This window comes from Cibotium barometz, chromosome 33 (genome assembly GCF_041138505.1).
Source record: "Cibotium barometz isolate CiBa-2024 chromosome 33, ASM4113850v1, whole genome shotgun sequence".
Classification (NCBI taxonomy): domain Eukaryota; kingdom Viridiplantae; phylum Streptophyta; class Polypodiopsida; order Cyatheales; family Cibotiaceae; genus Cibotium; species Cibotium barometz.
The window spans coordinates 2291226-2316933 of NC_141078.1; the positions used below are offsets into that span (position 1 = coordinate 2291226).

General features: G+C 41.9%; 1 protein-coding gene across 1 annotated transcript; it reads left to right on the plus strand.

Moving 5' to 3' along the window:
• The first annotated feature begins 18582 nt into the window (after positions 1 to 18582).
• Positions 18583 to 22612, plus strand: LOC147619192 (putative protein phosphatase 2C 33). Its single transcript, XM_086772815.1, has 5 exons — positions 18583 to 19535; positions 19634 to 20074; positions 21163 to 21280; positions 21378 to 21601; positions 21719 to 22612. The coding sequence occupies exons 1-5, from the start codon at positions 19281 to 19283 to the stop codon at positions 22331 to 22333; spliced, it is 1653 nt and encodes a 550-aa protein (XP_086628941.1). The 5' UTR covers positions 18583 to 19280; the 3' UTR covers positions 22334 to 22612.
• The last annotated feature ends 3096 nt before the right edge of the window (positions 22613 to 25708 follow it).

Below are 25708 nucleotides of genomic sequence, written 5' to 3' on the forward strand. Positions count from 1 at the left end.
CTTCCCTCTAAGGTTAGGGTTACATCAATCTTTTACGGTTTGCTCTTGTGTGTGTGTGCCCTCTCTCACTATCTATCTTTTATCATGGTATCAGAGCTTGGTGCTCTTTATTAGGGTTTTGTGAGTGAGTGAAGAAGAGGGAAAATTTTATTTTGGAGCTATCCCATTAGAGCTTGGATCTTGGAGCTTACAGCAAAGAGAAGCTTGGAGCACAAACCTACTCAACAGATTTGAAAGCTAAGGACCACGGGTAAGCAAATCTAAAACCCTTGAGCAGGTTACAAGTGATTTGACACAAGCAAAGCAAGATTTGAGTTGCCCAAAGCAAGTGGAAATTTTGGTTTTTTTGCAAGCTTTAATGAAAAGCTTGAGAGCTTGAATGCAAAGAGGCAAATGCATATAATAGGTGAAGGACACATGTATTGGCATTAGTGAATGGAATAGCAACTCATTTGCAAACTGTAACTTGTTTTTGGAGTAAATCTATGCATTGAATAAGAGGAAAAATCATTGTTTTGGAAGCTTCACAAAACCAGAGAGCATATGCACAAATTGATGCCATTGGAGGTGATTCTTGCACAAATTGGAAGATTGATGTATTGGGAGAAAGAATAGGGTCTTGGCTAAGCCCTAGACATCATCATTGGTGAGTGAATACAAACCACTCAAACCTCCCTAGGAGCAGGCGACGCTGGAAAACAGGTTCTTGGAGCAGTTTTTCATCATTTCCCTCATGGGTTAATGCCTCCCAAAGCCATACGAATTGTGTGAATGCATATGAAGTTTAGCAAATGTGTGTATGTGAGCTTGGAGAAGCCTTCCGTAAGTTTATTTGTGAGAAACAACAAGATTTGAGCTGATTAAGGGCTATTTAACAAAGCCTATAATTAGCAAAGCAAAGCTCACTAAATCTCTAATTACTCACTCCCTACTTAGAATTGAAGAGATTCCTCTTACACAGAGGTGGAACAACATCATACGGAGCTAATGAATTTTGGGCCTTGAATTTGGATCTCATTTGAAGTGATTAGAAGCGAGATTAATGACTGTAAATCAGTGCTCAAAATCAAAGCAATTCCTCTTACATGGAGGTGGAGCAACATCATACAGAGCTAATGAATTGCTGGCCTTGAATTTGGATCTCATTTGAAGTGATTAGAGTGGAATTAATGACTATAAATCACTATTTACAGGTTTACATCAAAATAGAGTACAACATTTGGCAAGTGTTTGGTATGTAATGATCTCAGATGATGTTTATATGCAACATGGAGGATGTATGCATGTCAATGCATATGGTCTACACTTGATTTTACCATTTCCCAATGATTTGGAGGATTGGAAGACTTGGCAAAACTTGTCACACACAGGGCATAGTGGACTGTTTGTACATAGTTAAGCTCAAATGCTACATGGGTGATTTTGTATCATAGTACGAGCTAATTGAAGTGTCTTGGAAAGTGGAGGACTATTTCACATGCATTTATCAGATTTTGTGAGCGGCACCAAGTTGTTTTCAGCTTATGCAAATAGTGTTTTTAATTCCTGGAAGTTATCGCCATAAAAATTATGGGATGTGTGGACAACATTGGTGACGAAGTATATGTATGTATGTGAGTGTCTGAGTTGATTTTTGAAATACTCAATGAACATTGTGCTAAGCAAAATGAGTGACTGTCTTGACAAAATAGTTGGTGAAAATCTTGATAGAAATAACTTCCGCATCTGGAAGTACTATGACAAATTTACTTAAAGGCAAAGGACTATGGAACTTGGTGACAGGTGAGGAAACGGAGCCACGGTTCCCCAAATGAATGCAACACCCGCCTAGCTTACAGCACATCGAAATTGGACAGAGAGATCCTTCAAGGTGCTACATTATTTCTCGATTTGTGTGACAAACACCATGTTATGCCATATTCACGATACACATAATCCCAAAAGGATGCATGGGATACTCTGGTGAAGTTGTATGATACAACTACAGCACCAAAGGAAGATGCAATTGAAGTAGAAGATACAAGGTATGGTTTGAAACAATAGGAGCATAAATGATTATATGTAGGAGATCAAAGAATGTGCTAATGCACTAGCATCTCTATTGGTTCCCCCATGGACGATGATGATTTAGTAGAGCCATTACATTGAATGGGTAAGGAGGTCAAGGCATTTGGCTAAAGGCATTTGGCTATCAAGGGTAGAGGTGGAGACTCCCCAAATTTTGATGAGCTGATTTTGTTGCTTATTGTGGAGGAGATGAAACTTGGTTTAGGTGCTTCATCTAGTACCAATGAACATGCAAGGGATTAAGCATTTTATACTTATAAAGGTGCTAGAGGCAAGGGGAAATTTAGTTCGAGAGGAGGTACAAGTGGACGTGGTTGGTAGGATAGGTCACTACAGTCTCAACAAAATTTTTAGCCATCTTTGGTGCTAGAGGTGGTTATGGTTATGCACCTCAAAGAGGTCAAGGTAATGTTCATGGAAGCAAGGCCAACGACCATCTATGCAACATGTGGATTGTCACAATTGTGGAAAGTTTGGTCACATAGCTCATGACTGTTATCCCAAATAGAATGATTTGAGAGGGGGTAGAGTACATGGTGGTAATTTTGCATCCAAAAGTCATGATGGTAGTGCAAATCACTTGTTTGCAATGAAGCATGTAGTGGGTTCTATGATGACACATGGAGATAATGATGATACATGGTATATGGATTTAGGAGCGTCAAATCACATGACTTGCCATAGTGAGTGGTTTGAGAACATGAAACCAATAGATGAAAAAGGAAATGTGGAGACAGGTGATGACACTCAGCATGCTATCACTCATGTTGGGAGTGCACCATTGGTGATGCATAATGGTGAGGTGAAGTCTATGTCAGATGTTGTGTATGTGCCTTCCATTACAAAGAGTTTGGCTTCTGTTAGTCAAATGGTTGAGCAAGCATTGCAGGTACGATTCGACGAGCATGGTTGCTTCATTATAGACTTTAAGAATGGCTGTAGAGTCATTGCTAAGGGCAAGACAGAAGGCAAGTTATTCAAATTGGATGAAGGTATTCTAGAGTTGAAATCGGCTATGTTTTCTAAAAGCCGTAATGTGGTCCAAGATATTGAGATATGTCACAAACGTATTGGGCATGTGAACATACAAAAGTTTAAGAATATGCAAGTAAGAGGCATAGTTGGTGGGCTGCCCAGATTCAAATATGATGGGAGTATGCATGTATGTGATGCTTGCCAGTTTGGAAAGCAAGCAAGGTTGCCATTCCCTAGAGAAGGCAACATGAGTAGAAAGCCACGGTGATGTATGGGGGCCTGTACAAAGCCCATCCATTTGTGGTAGCCGGTACTATGTAAGCTTCATTGATTATTATAGCAGGATGTCTTGGATCTATTTTCTCAAAGAGAAGAGCAAAGTGTCAGCAAAGTTCATGGATTTTAAAGCATTTGTAAAAAAGCAATATGAATTTTAAAGCATTTGCAAAAAAGCAATATGGTTGTTGGATCAAATGCTTGAGGAAAGATGGAGGTGGTGAATACATCTCACATGCAGTTGAGGACTTCTTGAGGAAGAATGGCATTAGAAGGTAGCTTTCATATAGATACACACCTCAGCAAAATGGTGTTGCTGAGAGGAAAAACAGGGTCATTAGTGATGTGGCTAAGGCAATGCTAAATGAGAAGAGTATGCCAAACTTTTATTGGACAGAAGCATGCGCCACAATGATGTATTTGTTTAACAAGGCACCTACAGCTGCCATACATGAAAGTACATTAGAGATACGTGTTACTGGATGTAGGCCAGACATTGGGCAACTCAAAGTGTTTGGTAGCATTGCTTACGCGCATGTGACAGATGAGAAGAGGAAGAAGCTTGATCCAAAGGTAGAAAAGTGCATCTTTATTGAGTATGCACAAGATCGCAAAGCATATAAATGTTACAATCCAAATACTAGGTAAGTGTTCATTTCACGAGATGTGGTGTTTGATGAGCTTGCTAGTTGGTACCAAGTAAAAGATGAGGATGCCAATGATTCCAGTGATAATGATGTGCATGTGGACTTGCCACAAGCAAGTTCTACTTCTATGTCTTGGCCACAAGAGTCAAGTGGTAGCAGTGTACATCCATGGTCAAGGCATTTGAGGCATGATAGTGGTAGCACTAGTAGTAGTGCTCTAGATAAAGGAAAGAAGAACGTTGAAGGTATTGGCATTATAGGATACGAATCATCTAGTTCAGAGAGTTTGGATGAGGAACTTAGCATACCAATCTTACACACACTAGGTACAAAGCAAGAGAGATATGTGCCTCCACATGCTAGAGTGAAAGGTGTACAGAGTGATCCACAAGCTTTGTGGAGATCATAGAGAGTCAGGTATCTAGTTGATAGGTTGACATACCGTGGTTTTGTTATGCACTATGCATATATGACCTCTTTGGTAAAGCATGTGGAACCTACCTGCTATGCAAAAGCTATTGGAAAGCATGTATGGGAAAAGGCAATGGATGAGGAGATGGATGCATTGGTTCATAATGATACTTAGGATTTGGTTGCCTTACCACAAGGCAAGAATGTTATTGGCTGTAAATGGGTTTATAAGAGAAATGCAAGTTAGATGGATCGATTGAGTATCATAAAGCATGGCTAGTTGTTGCTAAGGGTTATGCATAGACCCAAGGCTTGGATTATGATGACACGTTCAGTCCCTATAGCAAAGATGGGAACGGTGAGGTTAGTTATTACCATGGATGTGGCAAATGGTTGGGAAATGCATCAAATGGATGTCAAGAATGCATTTCTAAATGGTGATTTGCAAGAGGAAGTTTTTATGGAGTAGCCAGAATGTTATGTACACCCAAGGTACCCCATTCATGTATGCAAGTTGAAGAAAGCACTATATGGACTAAAACAAGCACCTCGTGCTTAGAGTGATAAGATAAGCCGATATCTTATCTCTATTGGGTTTCAGGTTTCTATGGTAGATTCTTCACTATATGTGAAAGAAGACAGATCATGGGATTGTTGTGGTTGTCAGCTATGTGGATGACTTGATTCTGATAGGTGATTGTGATACAGATATTATGCATGTCAAGAAGGCATTGAGTGGGCAGTTTGATATGAAAGACTAAGTTGGGTGATTTGAGATATTTTCTTGGCATTGAAGTGGTCAAAGGTCATGTAGGAATATGGCTAGTCCAGCATCAGTATACATTGGAGATGTTGGCTAGATATGGGATGACTTGGTGTAAACCCATGAGTATACCCTTGGAGAAAAATGTCAAGTTGAGGGCTAATTTTAGTGAAGAGATAGAATATCCATCTATGTACAGGAAGATGGTTGGTAGCCTTATTTACGTGACTATTATATGGCCAGACTTGAGTTATGCTGTGGGGCTAGTAAGTCAGTTTATGCAAAGCCCTAGAAAGCCTTATTTGGACACAGTGAGACGGATCATGTGTTATGTAAAGACCACTGCACATTATGGTCTTCTTTATTAGCATGGTAAAGGCTTAGATGTATATGGATACACATATGCAAATTGGACAGGTAGCTCTTATGATGATAGGAGACCTACTAGCGGTTATGCCTTTACATTTGGAGCAGCAAGAAGCAACCTACTGTTACTTTATCCAGTAAAGAGGCTGAGTATAGAGGAGCAGCCATAGCTACATGTGAAGGAATCTAGTGGTGAGTTGGAGCAGCAAGAAGCAACCTACTATTACTTTATCCAGTAAAGAGGCTGAGTATAGAGGAGCAGCCATAGCTACATGTGAAGGAGTATGGTTAAAGAAACTCGCTGATTTGGGTGAGCCTATTGAGGGCAAGGTTGTCATATACTGTGACAACATGAGTAGCATACAGTTGGCCAATAATCTAGTTTTTCATGCACGGACCAAGCATATAGAGGTCCACTATCACTTTGTCAAGGAGAAAGTGTTGGATGGTACAATGGATTTGAAGTATGTGAAGGCTGAAGAGCAAGTTGCCAACATATTTACAAAGCCACTTGGGAGAGAGAAGTTTGAGTACTTCTGTACCATGTTGGGAGTACATGCGATGAGCTTGAGAGGGAGTATTGATAGCTCAAGCTCATCTTCATCTATGGCTGTACACCATGAGCTTGAGAGGGGCTATTGAGATTATAAGCTCGATGTCAGGTGGAGTCAGGCACACGATATGTGCTGGCATGGTAGACAGTAGCATGTGTGTGGCAATAAATGGTCGCGTCCAACTGGCCACAATATGTGGACATTAGTTAGGGCTATTTGGTGTGTGAACACAACACATGTAGTGTATGGTTGTGTAGTCTTCTTCTATTATGCATTGTGTGAGAGTGGATATGGCTTCCCTCTATGGTTGGGGTTACATCAACCTATTAGGGTTTGCTCTTGTGTGTAAGCTCTCTCTCACTATTTGTCTTTTGTCATAGTTGCCACACAAACGTCACTTATTGATAGACTACCCACTTTGCTAAAGTTAATGGTAGCTACACCTTGACTTAAAAGCCAAGCTACCAAATCCTCATGCATTACTGTAGAAATCAACTCACTAGCTTTTCTAACATAAAATCCCTTAATGCTTCTCATAGCAAGAAGGTAAGTTGTCTTCAACATTCGATAGGTTTCTTCTATCGATTTTGTAGATAACCATTTCATTAAAATGGTCTCTTGATCGTCTTGAGAAAGCTTTTGACCCTAAACAAATGAAATAAGAAAAATTACACAAACGAAGTCTACTACTTTTACATTATGAGCTTAGCAAATGAAAAGCAAACAACAAATTACTCATAATTAGGTAAATGAGATTAGAGCTTAGATATACACATTCATTTCCAAGCTCTCACATACATTCAATGGTAGAGGACATCTATAATGCATAAAACAATATATTTAAAAGAAGCAAAGTAAAATTTTTAGAATCAAGAGTTAATAATGGTACCTTAAGTTTTTTCTTCTTACCACATTTAGCCGCTTCCTTTCTCACATTCGTGAGTTCTTTTACCGTGAAGGTTACCTAGAACAAATAAGGAAAAGAAACTTAAATTTAACCATAAGTTATATGTAAAATCATAATACATGTGCTTAGGAAGTTAATTTGAGGGTGTTTATTACAAACCTTGAGTTTTCTAGAGCTCTTTCTATTGCTTTCTATTCCAAAAGAGGAACTTAAAACCTTTTCCTAAAACTCTTACATAAATATAATTAGAACTAAATAAAAATAAATTTTCTTAATATAAATCACTTGATTTGAGCGAATCAAACTTACATTTGATGTTGCATCAACTAAACTACAAGGAGGCATGGTTGAATTTACCTTGTCTCCACATTCTAATACTTCGTTCTCTACAATATGAGTTTCATGTTTCTACAAGAAAACAACACTCATAAATAAATGAAAATACTTTATGGCAAGGGAAAAGAGTACATAGGCGTTTTGAGTATCTATCGATCTATCTATTGGTCTATATGTTCGTCCATCCATTCATCTCTCTAGATATCTATTATTTGTTATCTTTACCTATATAGTCAACCATCCATCACTCTATCTATTTATCTATCTAACTCTTTCTTTATCTATCTACCTATCTATCCATCTATCTATCTACCTATATATCAATTTATCTAATTATACCTAAATAAGTATCCATCCATCTTTCTAGCTATCTATTATCTATTTATCTATATCTATATAACAATCCATCCATCTCTCTATCTATCTAATCTACCTATCTATCTATCTATACCTATATAATCATCCATCATGATCAATCGATCTATCTCCTATCTATCCACCCATTAAAGGAACTCATTCTTAAGAGGTGGACTCCGGTAGTAGATATTGTATATGTTTGCGGGGCATATGCATGTGCACCACGTTTGCATGATATAGTGCCAGCCTTTTGAAACAATAGAGGTTGAGTTTCCTACAAAGAAAATATGATAAACTGATTGAAACAGTGACTAGACGAAGGAACATCAAAAATTAATCTTATGAATGCCATCAACCTCTAGATGTCATCTTGCACCACCACCCTCAATACACAACAAGCTACACCCTTGACCTTCCAACATTGGAACTAAGAATTATGAAGGTAAGGGTAGAGAATGTCTTGCATAGTGACCACATTATAGCTTTTATAGCAATGTGACAAGAGGCAAAACACAAAGCACAAGAAGCTTCCATCAAATCTTTATCACCTTTTCTTTTAATAATTTACTCAAGCTAGTGATGTTCACCATAGTGAGGCCCATTCAAGCGAGAAGTTTATCTAAGGTGAAATCCTCTACTATGTTGTAGCCATAAAATACTAGCTAGATGGATTCTCCTAAGGTAGCATTGTCTAAGGAAATCACATTAATGGTATTCTTTGTATGTAGTGATAGTTTCATTAAGGTAGAAGTGTGGTATAAATAGGGTAAAAAAGGGACTGTAGTGTTGCAAAAAGAAAAGGCAAGGGAATTGATCACTCTTATAGGGTGCATATAGGGTTGTAACCATAGAGGCCCATAGTACTAATTTTAATCCCCTATTCAACTTTCTCCAGCTTGCCTCCCCCCCGCCTTTACCTTGATTTGGTTTTCATGGGAAAACAAAGCTAAGCATTAAAAGAGGTTATCTGAAAAAATATAAAGAGGGAAAAGCATCTTGTGATCTGCACAATATGTAGTACTTATATTCACCCATTAATATTCTCTATGGGAGTTTTCTTGTGTCTATGATCCCTCTCTCTCTCTCTCATGTGTAAAGAATAGGGTGCCACAAACATAGCTTTCAAGGATCAAGTTGATGTAAGAAGCTCAGACTCTCTCTCTCTCTCTCTCTCTCTCTCTCTCTCTCTCTCTCTCTCTCTCTCACACACACACACACACACACACACACACACACACACACACACACATAACTTGAGTAAGATGTGGGCAACCCTTTTGCAAAATTTTTCCATTTTGCATTTCTTTTCAGTGTCCTCTTAGATAGCTTGCTTCCTCTTTTGAGAGCTACAGGTGCATGTTCATAATAAATATGTGCATTCTAGCTGATTTGTTTGGCATAATCATCCTCATGAATTGAGTAAACTGATGGATTGACTCCTATTTGTATCTAGGAGTTTTAAGACTTTCTTCCAATTTACCATATAGGAATGTGTCCAAAGCTTCTTGCGATAAGCCTTCTGTATAGCCATAAAGCTCATGCTTCTTATGCATAAACCATATGCTTATGCATAAGCATGAGATTAGCATATGATTATGCATAAAGCTTATGCATAAGCATAAGAGCATAAGCTTTATGCAAAAGCATATGCTTTATGCATAAGCCATAAAGCTTTATACTTTATGCATAAGCATAAGAGCATAAGGTTTATGCATAAGCCATAAAGCTTTATACCTTATGCATAAGGCATAAAGGTTTATGGCTTATGCATAAAGCATATACTAATCTTATACTTATGCATAAGCATAAGAGCATAAGCTTTATACAAAAGCATATGCATAAGCATATACTTTAAGCATGTGATTTATGCATAGGCCATAAAGCTTTATGTTTTATGCATAAGCATAAGAGCATAAGCTTTATGCATAAGTATGTGATTTATGCGTAAGCCATAAAGCTTTATACCTTATGCATAAAGCATATACTGATCTCATACTTATGCATAAGCATAAGAGCATAAGCTTCATGCATAAAGCATATGCTTGTGCATAAAGCTTATGCATAAGCATGAGCATAAGCTTTATGCATTATGCATAAGCCATAAAGCTTTATGCTTTATGCACAATCATGAATAATAAGAGCATAAGCTTAATAATCATGAATAATAAGAGCATAATCATGAATAATAAGAGCATAAGCTTAATGCATAAGCCATAAAGCTCATGATTGTGCATTTATGCATAAGGTGTATGCATAAAGCACATGTATATTTCTTATGGCTTTATGCATAAAGCATATGCTTATGCTTTATGTATAAAGCTTTATGTTTATGCATAAGCCTAAGCATCAGTACTTATCATATGCATATTTTTAAGCATAAAGCTTTATGTTTATGCATAATGCTTATGCATAAGCATGAACCATAAGCTTAATACATAAGCATAAGTTTATTTGCTTATGCTTGTGTTTTTATTGCTTTTAATTTTTTTTTATGTTTTAAGATTTATTTATATACCATAAGCCTTATGCATGAGGCTTAGCATGAGTGTTAGGCTTAGCATGAGGCTTAGGCTAATGCATTAGGTATGAAATTTATGCATGTATAATGCTAATTCATGTCTTAAGATTTATATACCATAAATCTTAAGATTTATAGTATATGTTTTAAGATTTATTTATATACCATAGCCTTATGCTGAGGCTTAGGATGAGTGTTAGGCTAATGCATGAGGCTCATGCATAAGCCTCATACATTAGGCATGAGACTTATGTATTCATAATGCTTATGCTTACACATTTATGCTTATGCATAATCATCATGAAGCATAAGCATTATGAATACATAAGTGGGGTCTCATAAATGCTTATGTGGGGTCTCATAAATGCCTTCTCTATATTATCTTAAGGAAGAGTTTCACAAAGCTGCCATGTAGAAAGAATTTGGAGGTTCGGGAAGGGGAAGAGGAGGTTTGGGTAGCATTTGATTTTGGAAGCCTCAAAAGACGTGCGAAGCACGGGTTCCCAACTAGTTCTTCTTAAGAGGTATGAGTATTTATCCTTCTCTCCATGGATAGTGGCATGTAATAGCTTCCCTTCTTCAACAAATAGGATGTTTAAATTGCTTAGTAATCGTGGCCATAGTTTCATTTTTCTTAATAAATATTTCCATTCCTCTTCAATTAAAAACTTCATCTCTGATAAGTATCTTAGTAATTTAGTTTTTATTGATTCACAATTTCAAAATCCTTAAAACTATGTCAAGAATTTGTTTTTATTTATCTGCAGTAAAAGTCCCACACGCACACCCCATGATTTTTTTTAAAATTCTTCATGGCCTCTCTACATACATATATACGTATATGTTCACGTATGTATATGTACATATATATGTGTGTGTCTATATATACATACATACACACACAAGTATATATACATACATACATATATATACATATATGTATACGTAATATATCGTATAGTTAAGTTGGATGAGGAGCTTGGCAGTGTGCAAACACCTATAGTGTAAGGGAGGATTACCTATAGTGTAAGGGAGGATTGGGATCATGCTTGATTTGTGACGACCCTCATGGACATATATATATATATATTGGCTTTTTTGACATTAAAAAAACCTGGTAAAAGCATTTCAGCCATAAAAAATTACAGGAAAACGATGAAAAACTTGCAAGTCTCATCTCTTTCCCGTCGAATTTGGCAGACAAGGGTGTCCCGTCGAATTTGGCAGACAAGCGTGTCCGACAGTAGGCATCCCTGATTGGGATACAATAGGTGTGCATGGGTGCCCGTAGGCAAGGCGAGAGGCAAAGGCAATTTAGAACCAACCATGGTTTTTGTAAGGTTCAATTTCTAAAACAAAAAATCCATTGTTTTTGAGGATACAGGTGCACGAACCATGTGGCATGGAGTCATTTTACTTTGAATACGGGTGGCGGTGGAATCTCGTGAAGGGCGGTAAGGAAAGGCAGGAAGAGCGAGTGACAAGTGCAATAAGAGTCACGGGGGTAGAAGGGATGTTGACAAGATTTATCTTTCGAACTTGCTGTCAGAGAAGGACAAGAGGGGTGACAATGGATTATTGAGAATGGGAAATGTGACAGGCTCTTTCTCGAGTTTTGTAGGGTTTTCATATGCGTAATCAACATCGACCTCCTACGCGTAACGCCAGCGGCCAGACTATGGAGCAAAGCCCCCCGCCCTTTGTTTTAATATAATTAATACGATGGAGCATTTTACTTTATGTGCTTATCAAAGACAAATGCAGGGCGGTGTTGCGTGAGCCAGTGTCCAACTCTGCCCCAGAACGTACTATAGGATCCCTTTAAAGTTTAGTAAATGCCCAATTATTAAATATTTAGTATTTTTTCCCCCTCTTCTTTACAGAATTTCACATACTTAGTACATGTGACCCACGCTTTAGTAAATGCCCCATTAGTAAATATATTTGCTTTTTATAAACACCTTCTTGGGAGTGATATTTGCTTTTTATAAACACCTTCTCGGGGGTGAAGTTGGGACCATACTCTATGGAATTTCACAGTTAATTAGTTATAGCTAGAGCCTAGTACATGTGGACGTTGCTGGCGATATCACGATTCACGTTCGCTTTGATTTTTATATCCCATCCACGAGCCATAACTGTAAGCATGCACAAAATATTGCCTATGAATGCAATGAATCCCAGAGAGCTCGCATGAACGACGCGTAATAGAGCCGTTGGCCCAGGTGTCGTCCATGCTCTCTGAACTCTGCTTGCTCCAGCCCCAATCTCCTCTGCGAGGTTTACCATCGGCTTCTGATTACTGCGCTTCTCCTTTCTGTACCCGCTCCCCCCGAGAGGGGGGAACTATTCACTAAGATGTCGCTCCAGGATGTGGTTCGTGCCGGTGCGGCTTCTTCCTCTCAGTCATTTCACGAAGGTGCTGGCCCCTCGTCTCTGGTCTTCCATCAGGCGCCTGTTAAGCTCCCTGGTGGCTCGCTCTCCGTGAGTAGAACATCTGTTCCGCCTCTCCATCAGTTACAAGGTGTGGGAGGCCGTCTCGATTCCGAAGGTGCTGCTGAGCCTCATCAGGTTGTCGCCTCTCAGGGGCATCGTGGCCCGGCTGTCAACGTGCCCTCCGTGAGCAGAGCATCTGCTCCGCCTCTCCATCAACTACACGGTGTGGGAGGCCGTGTTGATGCTGAAGTTTCTGTTGAGTCTCATCAGGTTGTCGCCTCCTCTCAGGGGCATCGTGGCCCTGCTGTCAACGGACAGCCTGCATCCTTTGCTGACGCTGTCCGACTCCCTGCAGCCACACGGTCGATCTCAGGTTTTGGTCAGGCTTCGACTCCCTCCAGGTTTGATCGTCTGATTAATTTGTCGCAGAACCCGACATTTGAAGAAAAAATTGGTGAGTTTGATGTTGATTCAGATGGAGCTGTTATTTGTGATAATGAAGAGTTAGAAGCATGGCAGGACCATCTATCTTCCCATGCTTTGATTGGTCTTTGTCATGGGGCCAGACCACCTGTAGACACTTTAAAATTTTGGATTAAATCAAATTGGGAACAGAAAGGAATTAAGGTAGCTTCTGTGCAGCATCTTCCTAACTCGTATTATATGTTCATCTTTGAGGATATTTTAAGTGCGACTTCTGTTATAAACAGCGGGCAGTGGATCATAAGAAACACGCCCCTTTCGTTTTTCCGTTGGTATGATTCCTTTGATCCCAAAGGCCCCAAACCCACCAAAATCCCCGTTTGGGTTGAATTGACTGATATGCCCACTAAGTATTCTATATGGGCTAAGAGGATTGGGGGTGCGGTAGGAAAAGTTTTAGGTCAAAAACCGTTTCAGGTCGTCAATCCCCAATGGGCGCATCAAATGCTTATTGAAGTAGATACCGCCAAGCCCCTTAAGGAGAAAATCCCCTTGAAAAACAGTGAGGGCCAAATAATTTATGAGCAAACCCTGACCTATAAGAACCTCCCGTACGCCTGTTTCAACTGCAATAAGCAAGGGCATTTGATTAGGGAATGCCCTGAGCTTCAGCAGCCAGCCGTTAGTGACAAAAACCCGGCCAAAGACGAGGCCTTTGTTCTGCCCCAGAAAAAACATGTTTCCAAGGCTAAAAACAACAAAGCTAACTGGCACATCCCAGCTAACAGATATGCCCCCCTCCTAGCAGAGGTTCAAGATGGTCTTAGCATTCAGTTTCAGGCCAAAGAGGCCCCGATTTCAGGCCCTATAGGTGCTGACCACCCCTCCCCGGGAAGGGCCCCTAACAAGGACCGAGTTATTTTCAGCCAAGATCTTGATTCCCCTATGGAATCAGACGAGGATTTCATTGATAAAACCCAACGTATGGATGATGCCTTCAAAGCTCAACTTGATGAAGAGGATGCTGCTATGATGAAGAGGATGTCCCTCTCACCTTTGAAACATCCCGAGGAGAGTGACTTCTCTCCCCTTCTCTTGGGTTCAAAAATGAAGAGGAAAAAGGATAAAAGTCAAGAAGCCCTTAGAACCTCCGTGTCCGCGGGTAAACCTTCTAAAACCATTAAAAAATGATGTCTAGTCAATTGCTATCCTTCAACTGTAAAGGGCTTACCAACCCGGAAAGGGCTGTAGCCATCAATATTTGGTTAAAGGACTTAGCCTATGATTTCGACCTTCTTTGTCTTCAAGAGCTAAAAATAGGGGGTCCTCAGCTGCATATGAACCTTCAAAGAATCTCCAATAATGCTCGGTGGTTTTTTACCAACCATCACTCTGGGAGGGGTGGGGCAGCTATAGGCATTCACACGAAGTGGGAGCATACTATTTTAGATGCTTGGTCTGATGTCAATCACTGTTGGACCGCGGTTAGACTGGGCAATCCTTTCAACTGCACTCTTGTTTCCGTTTATGCCCCGTGCTTGGCTAACCTAAGGGCGTCCACCTGGCAGTCTATCATTGAGATTGAGGGTCCCATGCTTCTTGTTGGTGATTTTAACATGGTTGAATCCCAGGGAGACAGAAATAGGTTTCTTGGTAGAACCATCAATGGGCAGGAAAAAGTTCAATGGGAGTTACTCAAAGTTGATAAAGATCTTTCGGACCTTTCTATTAAAACTGGTTTCTCCTGGTCTAACAATCAAAAAGGTTCCTTTCACAGAGCTGCGAGATTGGACAGACTGTATGCCTCTGGTAGCCTGTCTGATATGTGCTTAAAGATCAACTGCACGACGGATTCCTCCCTGACCATCTCTGATCACCTTCCTCTGATTTGCAAGCTGACTATTGGCCAGGCCAAAGGGAGGGCGGGGTGGCCTCACCTGGACCCTTCTCTCTTTCGTCTTCCATGTATCCAGCAAATGATTAAAGGCTCCATTACTGAGGCCTTCAGTCTTTTCTCCTCCCCCTCCAAGGGATGGGAATGTCTCGTCAGTAAGGTTCATTCTATTTGCAAGGATCATAAGCGTAAAGCTCATTTGATTCGGTTGAATCGGAGAGTCCAGATCAGGAAACAGATCCAGGACTTATATCTTTCTAAAAAAGGGGTTATAGATCAATCCACGATCGATCTTAAGAATCAACTCAGACTCGAGGAGTTGTTGGCTGCTAAGGCCACTAGATTGTGGTACAGAGAAGTGTGGGCTGGGAAAATAGACACACCTCACCCTAAGATGTTTGCCCTCCTCAAGAGGAAAAAAGTTAGGGATCTAATTCCTATGGTCAAGAAGCCCAATGGTTCTGCCGCTGCTGATGATGTCGAAAACTTGCAGGTCATCAAGGAGCACTTTTCTAACTTGTTCTCCTCAGCCCAGCCTCCCTCTCAAGAAGTTACGGCTGCTAGAGCTAAGATTGCTCTCATTAGGAAAAAGGTCGTCAACCCAGCTTTAGCTCTTAAGCTGGACGCCCCGTTCTCCGAGAAGGAGGTCAAGGAGTCTATCGCTCATCTCAAAAAGAGGAAATCTCCGGGGGAAGATGGGATTCCTAATGAATTCTTTCTTGCTTTTAAAGATGAGCTGACCCCTCACATCCTAAACATCTGGAGGGAAGCCATGAAGAAAGGTGGTCTGGCAGAAAGGACCAATATGGGGATCATCAAACTGATCCACAAAAAAGAAGAGAAAGATGATCTTGGAAACTGGAGACCCATAACATGTCTCACCTCCCTCTACAAAGTCTATGCTCATATTCTCACCAGTAGAATCAACCCCTATATGGACGAATGGATCCTCAAAGAACAAAAGGGTTTCATCAAGGGTAGATATATTCTTGATGCTATTATTAGCCTTTGGGAGGGCATGGAGCATGCGGAAAACTCTGGGCAGAATTACATCTTCCTCAAAATTGATTTTGATAAAGCCTATGACAGAATTGATTGGTCTTTCCTTTTCCAATCCCTTCAGGATATTGGCCTCAACAGGAAGTTCATCAAGTATGTCCAAACTTTGCTTGGTAATGCGTCTTCCAAGGTTGCTGTCAATGGGTCTCTCACTGATGCCTTTCCTCTTAGGAAATCCATTAGGCAAGGTTGTCCCCTCTCCCCCCTTCTTTTTGCCATTGTTGCTGATGCTCTTGGTTGGTTGGTAAACAAGGAAATAGCCAGCAACAACATTAAGGGTATTGAGATTCCCAACAGGCCTAGCCCTCTATGTCTGCAACTTTTTGCTGATGACACTAATGTGCTCCTTCGGAATGAAGTGCAGACGGCTGCCCACTTCATGTCCTGCCTTGAGACCTTTTGCCTGGCCAGTGGTTCCCAAATAAACCACTCCAAGACCAGCTTCAAAGTGTTAGAGGGAGGGCCCCCTCCTTCGATTCTTGCCGCTGGCTGTAAGATTATCCCCGAAGGTGTCGTGTTCAGACTGCTTGGTATCCCGATGGGCTTTAACATCTCTGCTAAACAAAGGTGGGACTATGTGCTCAATAAACTTAAGCTGCAGGTCAAGAAATGGAGCCACATTAACACAGGGGTTGCCTCCAGAGCCTTTGTCCTCAATCACTTCATCATCCCCTCCGTCGTCTACTTCCTGGCTTGCTGGAAGCCTTCAGAGACCCAAATACAATCCCTTAACTCCATCTTGGGTAATTATCTGTGGGGAGGTACCCTTGACAGAAGAAGGATCAGCAAAGTTGCTTTCAAGGTTTGTTGCTTAGTTAAAGAGCAAGGGGGTCTTGGCATTATTGACGTTGGGTTGCTGGCTGAAAAGCTCGCGGCTAAGTGGGTGCAAAGGGCCATATTTTCCAATGATGTGTGGGCTGACTTGATTAAAAGAGATGTTGGAAGATTTTGGCTCAAAGGCAAGAGATCATGGAAGGGGTTCTCGATTAATGATGTTCTGTTTTCGAAGGCCGATCTCTCCCCTATAGGTAGCAAACTTTGCTGCAGGATGTGGGAGTCTTGGATGAAATATAAAAAAATCTTTTGTTTTCAAACTTACTCTAAGAGAGGGAGGTATGCCTATGCGGCCGACTCGGTTTGGTTTGGCCATCTTATAGCTCCGATCTCCGATGATCTGGTCCAGATCAGCCTCTCTTGTTTCAAAGCTGGGATTAAGGTGTGGGGCGACTTATGTGATGCTTCCGGAATGCTAACCAGGGATCAAATCAATAACAAATTCAGCCTTCCACGGGGTGGCATTGAGCTGGTCATGCAGAGGTGTAATTCTCTCAGTGTTTTCATTCCCCCGGGGCCTATTTGTGACTGCAAAAACTTTTCTAAAGCCATCTTGTGGGGGTGGTCCAGAAACCTCGGCAAGTTGCCTAATGGTCATACAGGCAAACTTGTTCTCAAACTTAACAATAGATGGTCTTTGGGTTGGAATAAGCATCAATGGGCCTTCCGCTTCAAGCTTATCTGGGCCTTCGCTCAAGAAAGGAAACATGCCCTCTTGGCCTGGCTTGTCATTCATAAAGCGACCTGGACCCTTGACAAGGCTATGAAAATCGGACATGGAAATGGTCTCTGTCCCCGCTGCAAAACCAAGTTGGAAACTGTCCCCCATCTGTTCTTTTCCTGCTCCGACACGAGTCAATTCTTAAGTGTTCTTAACAAAGCTTTTATGCCTATCAGGAACACCCCTCTCAGTTGGAAAGAAGTCCTCCTCGGAGAATGTCACTCTCTTGACCCCTTTACTTGGCATTCCGTCAGATTTATTTTCTTATGGCATGTTTGGAACCAACGTAATGAAGCTCTTTTTGCTACTAAAACTAATCAACACTTTTTTCTTTTTCTTGACAGCACTCTCAAGCTTGTACAGCAGCTGCAACCTAGAGGTTCTCCTATGGAGGTCGATCGGTGGCAGGACCTACCATGGAGGAAATGGAGACAATTTCACGCTTCCTCACATTGCAAAAGAAAGGAAATCATGCTTCAAGGGCTGGCTCATGAATGCCAAAGATGGCTGCAACATTCCGACTCCTACATCCAGGCGTCGGAAAGTCTATGAGGAGTGTCTTTTTTCCCTTCAGTGCTCTTTTGCTGTTCATTAAGTAGTTTCAGCTCCCCTCAGTGAATAAAAGGCAGTCTATCTCAGTTTTCAGGTTTTTCATATTGTCAAGCTTCTTTTACCAGTTCATCAAACACTGGTTCAAGTTATGTTTTACTTGCTCAGCTCCGTTTCCAGCTGCAAGCAGTTATGAAGTTCTTCCCTTCACCTGTAAGGTCTAACCGTCCGAGGCGTCTACCCATGGACCTTCCTCATGGGAATCTGTAACCTTTCCTTTTTATAATATATTCAGCTGTTCTAACGAAAAAAAAAAAAATATTGCCTAGAATCAAAGACATAAAAGCCACAATTAGCGTGCTGCAAATCCTTCTTAATTAGGGCTAACGGGCCTCTAAAAACGCATTTGGGTAATGTGACGTAGGACCAGACCACTCGTCCGTATTGAATTGGAGAGAGTAAAGGGAGGGACGGGCGGTCGGATCGCCCACGTCTCTGCCAATGAGTCAAAGCTAGAGAGGTTAGCGCAGCATGGCTCCAAAGTTCTGCTGAAGAGATTCAATTCCGCTTTTCTTCCTGCTTTTTTGATTGGTATGATGCGGTGGCTTGTCGCATTCTGTGGAAATTGGGCCGCCCCAGCTCCGCTTTGAGGACTTTGGGAGGCAGGGTAGCTCTCAAGCTAGGCTAGCCAGATAGATGCAAGGCGTGTGCTAGTAAGAGGAACCTCGAGGAAGAAAAGAGAGGACGGTTAGGGACAGAGAAAGCTCAACCCACCACACATGTTTCCAGCGAAGAAGCTGCGAAGGCCCCTTTTCTGAGCCAACATGGACCGAATTCGACGTTCGTTGTCCCCGCGTATAATAGGCAGTTGACTCCACAAAGCTCTCTCTCTCTCTTTCTCTCTCTCTCACACACACACACACACTCTCCCTGGCTCATTTCCAAGTGCCACATCTTGGTACTCGGCCCATAGTTTCTTGCAAGTTCGTTTTCTCGGCTACCTAGTCTGCCCTCGTTACCGTCACCATTAGTGAAAAAGGAGACATAGATCTACTGTGTATTGATGGGGCTCTTAGTAGAGTTGAATCATCACTCTTGCCTTAATTCTAGAACATGCCATTTTCACAATAGGCATCCTATCTAGCACAGGTTAAAGTGCCTTCTTATCAGGTCACGGCGTACATCGGATGGGATCGTGCTGTTCTACAGGCCGATATGCTGGTGTCGGTGGCGCTAGTGCATCCGCAGGGGCCAACATGAAGGTGAAGAGGAAAGAGAGGAAGAAGCAGCTGAAGGAGGCTCTGGCGGCAGAGGCCAAGACCAACGAGCTGTTGTCCCGCATACCAGGCAGGATGTGCAGTAATGGCGCCAGCAGCAACGCCTGCATCTTCACCCAGCAAGGCCGTAAGGGGACCAACCAGGACGCCATGGTGGTGTGGCAGGTAAGCACGCGTCAATGTTCCTTTTTAATAGCAGAGTCTGTACATAATTGACAGAAGATGAGGTTGAGAATGTGTATTGTTTGGTTTGGTTGTTGTAGGATTACGCTGCTAGGAATGACACTGTGTTTTGCGGTGTTTTCGATGGGCATGGGCCTTATGGACATCTTGTCGCGAGAAGAGTCCGCGACTCGTTGCCTTCCAAGCTCGTGTCCATCTGGAAAGCCCACATGCGAGGAGATCTGGCGTTGTGTGCGAAGGAAGAAGCAGCTGAGAAGGATAGTTGGGCCGGCAATCAGCAAGCCATCATGAAAATGATCGACGATAGCCACAGTGATCATCACGATGAGGCTGCTGCAGCGGCTACTTCAGAAGCAGAAGAGGAGGAGGAAGAAGAGAAGCTGGACAAGGAGCCTGAAATGTTCGTCAAGTGGAGGGACTCCTTCCTCGAAGCTTTCGATTCCATGGACGAGGATCTCAGAAAACATCCCACCATTGACTGCTTCTGCAGTGGCACCACCGCTGTGACCGTGCTCAAGCAGGTGCGCAGTACTTAAGAAACGTTACATTTTATTCTTTTTAAGTAGCATTACTATTATTTGACTGAGTTCACAACGACAAGCTTCTGGGTTTTACGGCCACAAAGTCTTAACTTTGGAATTGATGGCTTGCCGAAGCCTTCATATTAGTAGAACTTTTCAATGCACATTGCAAAGTCTTCATCGGAAGCGTGTCTTGGGCCCCAAAAAAAAGTAAATTTATTTTGGCAAAGTTTTCATTTGAAAATTGAGACATCTATTAATAGCTACGTACACAGTTCCATTAGGGCCTGTTTCCACGTTAGGAACAAGGTGCCACTCGTTGACAGCCGGTGTGGTAGTGAGCTGGCAACCAATGCGAGCTGGCCTATTTCAATTTTCCTATAGTAGCAAGTATGAAGAGGTGAAGCAAGAATAAAAGAAAAAACTTTTTTCTTTATTAGTTTATAATTATTAACCGAAAAGGTACTTTGTTTTAATGATAAGAGGAGACTCACGGGCATGTTTGAAAAGGGAAAAATAACATAGGATTTCAAGCTTAGAATTTGAAGGTTTTTTTGGAAAGGTTTTTCTTTAACTAGCCTTTTTTTATGAAGAGATTGGAAGGACATATAATTAAATTTTCAAAACCTTTTTCTTCTTTTAAAGGGTAACCTTTGGAAGGGTACTGCAACCTTCAAATTCTAGAGCTGTCTAGAGCTGTAGGATTTTGCGCTTATTCTTCTGTAGCAATTGGTTGTCAACCAACTTACCAACCCAAAACTTTAGGAAAGTAAAAACTCTGCGTTACAGGGGTCCAAAGCGCTAAAACAATCACTCTCCCACACAACGACTGCCAGCATAGAAATAGGGCTAAAGTTTTCACAATAGGCCTGGGCTGTCCGTCTTGGTTCCAAAGCCCGGACTCTGGCCCTGGGGATACTGCCTATCGAACACAAGTCTGAACATGTCTGAAGTCTAAGTAGATATATATATCAAGTAAAGTATTTCAATTACCCTGGAGGCTCGTACGATAACTGGCTCTGGCGCCACGTAAAGTTAATAACTTTGTGTTGAGCTGGCGTGGTGCGTGTGTACACGTGTGGTTGCAGGGCGAAGACCTCGTAATTGCAAATGTGGGGGACTCACGAGCTGTGCTGGCCACGAGAAGCGAGGACGACACACTGGAGGCCATTCAGCTGACAGTGGACCTCAAGCCCAGCCTCCCCAGTACGTTCACACCTATAGGAATCGATATAAATAATTATACTAAGGTTTAATGATAATTCTGATGATAATTTACAATGCTTATTATTTTTGAAAACAGGAGAGGCCGAGAGGATCCTCAAGTGTAACGGGCGGGTGTTTGCGTTGGAGGATGAGCCGGAGGTGGCGAGGGTGTGGCTTCCTTACGACGATGCGCCCGGCTTGGCCATGGCCAGGGCCTTCGGGGACTTCTGCCTCAAGGACTTCGGCCTCATCTCGATGCCGGAGGTCATCCATCGCAAGCTCACCCCGAAGGACGAGTTCCTTGTCCTAGCAACCGACGGGGTAGGTCTTCCGGACCACCACCACCGCCGCCGCCGCCGCCACCACCACCACCGGTCCACCGTCATCGCCACCGTTGCTAACTAGTCGTTTGGTCTATACGTTATTCATTTGGCGCAGGTTTGGGACGTCCTGAGCAACATGGAGGTGGTGGACATCGTTTCTTGGGCCCCCACACGTGCCACGGCCGCCAGAGCGCTGGTGGAGACTGCCGTTCGCGCGTGGCGCCTCAAATACCCGAACTCTAAGGTGGATGATTGTGCCGTTGTATGCCTTTACCTCCACTCACCCCAGCCTGGTACGAAAAAGAGTAACAGAGTAGTAACAGGATCTGAAGGAGGAGGTCTATGTGAAGCTTATGAGAATGTGGCCTCTCGCAATGGAGAAAAGGCTCATCTTGACTTAGAGGAAGAGACCCAACACGCGGATCTGGGCAACGACGACATGGAGGATGTTTCCCTTGGACGGTCCTATACAGTTCGCACAGCTAATAACAATGTGTATCTAAGCAACCACAGCAACAACAACAACGTGAGCCGGCCTGCAGAAGGGGGGCACGAGGGTGTGGACAGGTCCCATTCGGTGCGCAGCTTGGCGGACTGTCTGTCCACTGCAGACGTTGAGGAGGAATGGTCCGCCTTGGAAGGGGTGGTGAGGGTAAACTCTCTGCTCAATCTGCCCAGATTTTTGATGGGAGACAAAAGAGGCAGCGCAACCAAGAAGAGGAACAGCTGAGCTGCATGGGAGGTGTATAAAATTATGCGTGCCGAGGTGCACCTAACACTTCTGCCCTTGAATTGTCATCTTGTAAGTTTTTGAAGGCATTATGTTTTAAGAAATTTGTACCATTTCAAGGGTGCCAGAGACTCTACAGTATTCCGTCGATGCACGTATTTTCTCACGGTCCTCACAACCGTGTGTAAACAAAGGGTTCTCTCACACATTGTTAATGTGTGTGCTCACACCCAAAGTGAAACTGCTTTTGAATCAACGTTAAGGCATTTAATTTCAATACTCACTATCATTTAAAACAAAAAAACAATCGGTAGTTTCTCAGTAATAACGTACTAAAATTGAGAGAATCTATCCTTCACTTTTTAGTTGTTTTTTTTTCAATAAAGGCATTTTTATTATTGAAGAAAATCGAGACTAGTTACAAAAGTCGGGCTGACATCAAGTAGAGGTCAAGGCCATTTTCAGGCCGAGACTTCTCTCACTATCCTAGGCAATCAGCAACGAGCAATGACCCTCTGGGTCTCTATCCTAGGCTCTAGAGGTATTGGAGCTTCAGCACATAGCTTAGATCCACGTTTACAAGATATTCTCTCTTCTCTTGAAGCTGAAGAATCTTATCTGTGACATTCTTTGGAGTGCTTCCAATAGGGCCTACCAGTTTTGAAATTATGGCCTCAATGTCAGTGATCTTCCTCAAGTAGAACCTCTCCCCTGCAAGGATAAGGAGACTTTTGAGGGAGCAGGTATTCCGGGTATCACCGTTGTGTAGGGCCGCTAGTCTTTCAATCCAGAAGAACCAGAGGATTTCTGTTCTTAAGCCACATACTCATTGAGGCATCTGGCACATGATCCATTTCCCTTGCCAAAGGATCAGAGCTATTGATCTCTCTATGGAAGGCTTGGTTTAAAGTAAAAGCCCAGCTGATGCCTTCCCCTGACTACAAGGACACGCTGGGCATCCACCCCATCGATTCCATCTGGTGGCCTGCTCTTGACTTGCCTCAAGTAGATACACAAGATATGGAAGAGGCACTGAAGCTTCATTTAGGTGGCATTAAGACATGGAGTAACCTTTGGGATTGGGATAAGAAAACCTGGATATCAAGGGCTGATCTCATTGCTAAGTACAACCTCTCAGATTCTCAACTGGACATTATTGGCAAAAGGCTGATGCTATGGCATCGAGAAGACTGGTGGCTAATGACAATTGAAAACCCCCCTAAGCTGAAGGCATTCCTTTTTAGTTGTTTTCTCTCCAATGTTGTTGAGGTACTTTAAGACGAGATATGGGTCATTTTTCTTAATGCGGTTTAAAGGGCAGCCTTATTATTGAAGGTTATCACAACGTAAAGGCGTGTAATCTACTCCGTAAGCTAACATGGTTTCATTCGTTCGACATATCCAAGTTGTTTTGTCATCTTACCTCCTTCAACAGGTACTTATCGTTTGTAAGAAGTCATTGGAAAATATAAAGCAGTCTTAGTTAATATGGTTTCATTTGTTCGACCCATAGTTGCCTTTTGATGCCCATCATGGGCGTTTTTGGTGTTTTTGCACTTTTTTTACGTTTGTTTTGATCAAATGGCTATCATCATAAAGGCTTGTTCATGTACTCATCCCGTCAAATAGACGTGCATGTTTCAAAAATATCCACCAAAATTTTATATTTTCTTTTAAAAAAAATTTGCAAACGAGATGTAATTTGTATAATTCAAAAGACGAATATGTCAGATACATCTGGCTTTTTAGAGAAGCTTAACTCAACTCTTGGATGGTGTTCTTAAGATTAGTTAGCTCCAAAATAGATTGAGCAAGCTCTTCTTCTTCCTCTGTCAAATGGTTTCCTACCTCCTTCCATTCTTGTTCTTGGCTCACCCAGTTGGCTTTGATGTTGTTGACTTTCTCTTCATACTCTTCTCGAGCTTCGTTCACAGCAAGAATCTCTTCAACTCAATCCATGACTGCGAAGCTCGGCAGACAGTCTTGTCCACTTTGAGAATTATCTTCATATCTGTACATACAGAGAGCACTCTTTAGGCAAGGGCATTTGAGTGAGACTGCATTTTGAAACACTACATAATTTCACATATTCCACACACACCACAAATATTCAGCTCTTATTGCATTCTAGATCCTTGATGAGCATCTAGTAAAATCCCCAAGAAGGATTTGTTTCCATGTTAACTGAGAGACACTAACCGAGGTAAGGCATTAGTGAATCAGATCCAAAAGACTTTTATTAAATTTGCAAGAAATAAACAGATGGGGATGGTCACTTCTTCATGTCTGTATAGTGGGGGCATAATCCATCTCCTATTCCCAGTTTTTTTGGCTCTAGAGCATGTCCATATTCCGTTATGCATGATAAGCCATAATAAGATTGATTTTTTTGGAGGAATAGTTTTTGACCAGATTTTAGAAATGCGGTATTCCCATTGTTTTCTGTCCTAAAGGATGTTCCATTTTAAGTTTAGTCTCACATGCATCATCATTCCATTGATAGGCATGGGAGGGATGGGCAGCAACGAGTTGGAATGTCCCCAATTGAATGCATCCAGGGTGAGGGAGCTTTTGCACTATACAAGCATTGCCTTGTCAGGATTCCATTTAGTTATTCTGGATTGAAAGAAAAGAAGATCCTCTTTGTTGATTCTGTACAACATCCTTAGTTTGTCTGCTTCATACCACGTTTGAGTTGTGAAATCCCATATATCTTCCCAGCATTGAATTCCCTTTTTTGATAATTTATGGGCTCTCTTCAAGCTGTCTGTATCCACACTATTCTCTAGGAAGATGGAGAAGCATATGGAGTCTTTATAAAAGATGCCAGCAGCTTTCCTGGTGCTCTTCGACAGGCAAAGGAGTCCTTTTACTCTGTTCCATAAGGACCAGAAGCTCCTCACCATCTCCGATCCTCAGGGTTTAATAATGATTTTACTGAAAAAATAGAGGCAAAAATGGAATGTTTCTTCATTGCTGTCTCTCCAGCATCCTGTGAGAACTCAAGATTCTGTGAATGAGAATTGACCAGTTTGAATTTGGTTGGAACAAGCTTCTGATAATCCATTTAGCTGCCATTCGAGTGGCTAGAACTTTAATATTTGGGAGCCCAAGTCCTCCTTTCTGTTTAGGTTGAGTACAGTAGTTCCATGCCACCTTAGGGATTTTATACATATCCGCATCCCCTGACCAAAGGAAGATCCTACATATTTACTGTAGCTCTTCGAGGTTGCTTTTGGATGGTGACCAACACGATAGGAAGTAGATGGCCATAGGTATAAGAAGGTGTTTAAGTACCAAGCATCTTCCTGCTACATTCTGTTGGTACCCCTTCCATCTGTCAAACTTTGCTTTTACTTTTTCCATTACCCACCA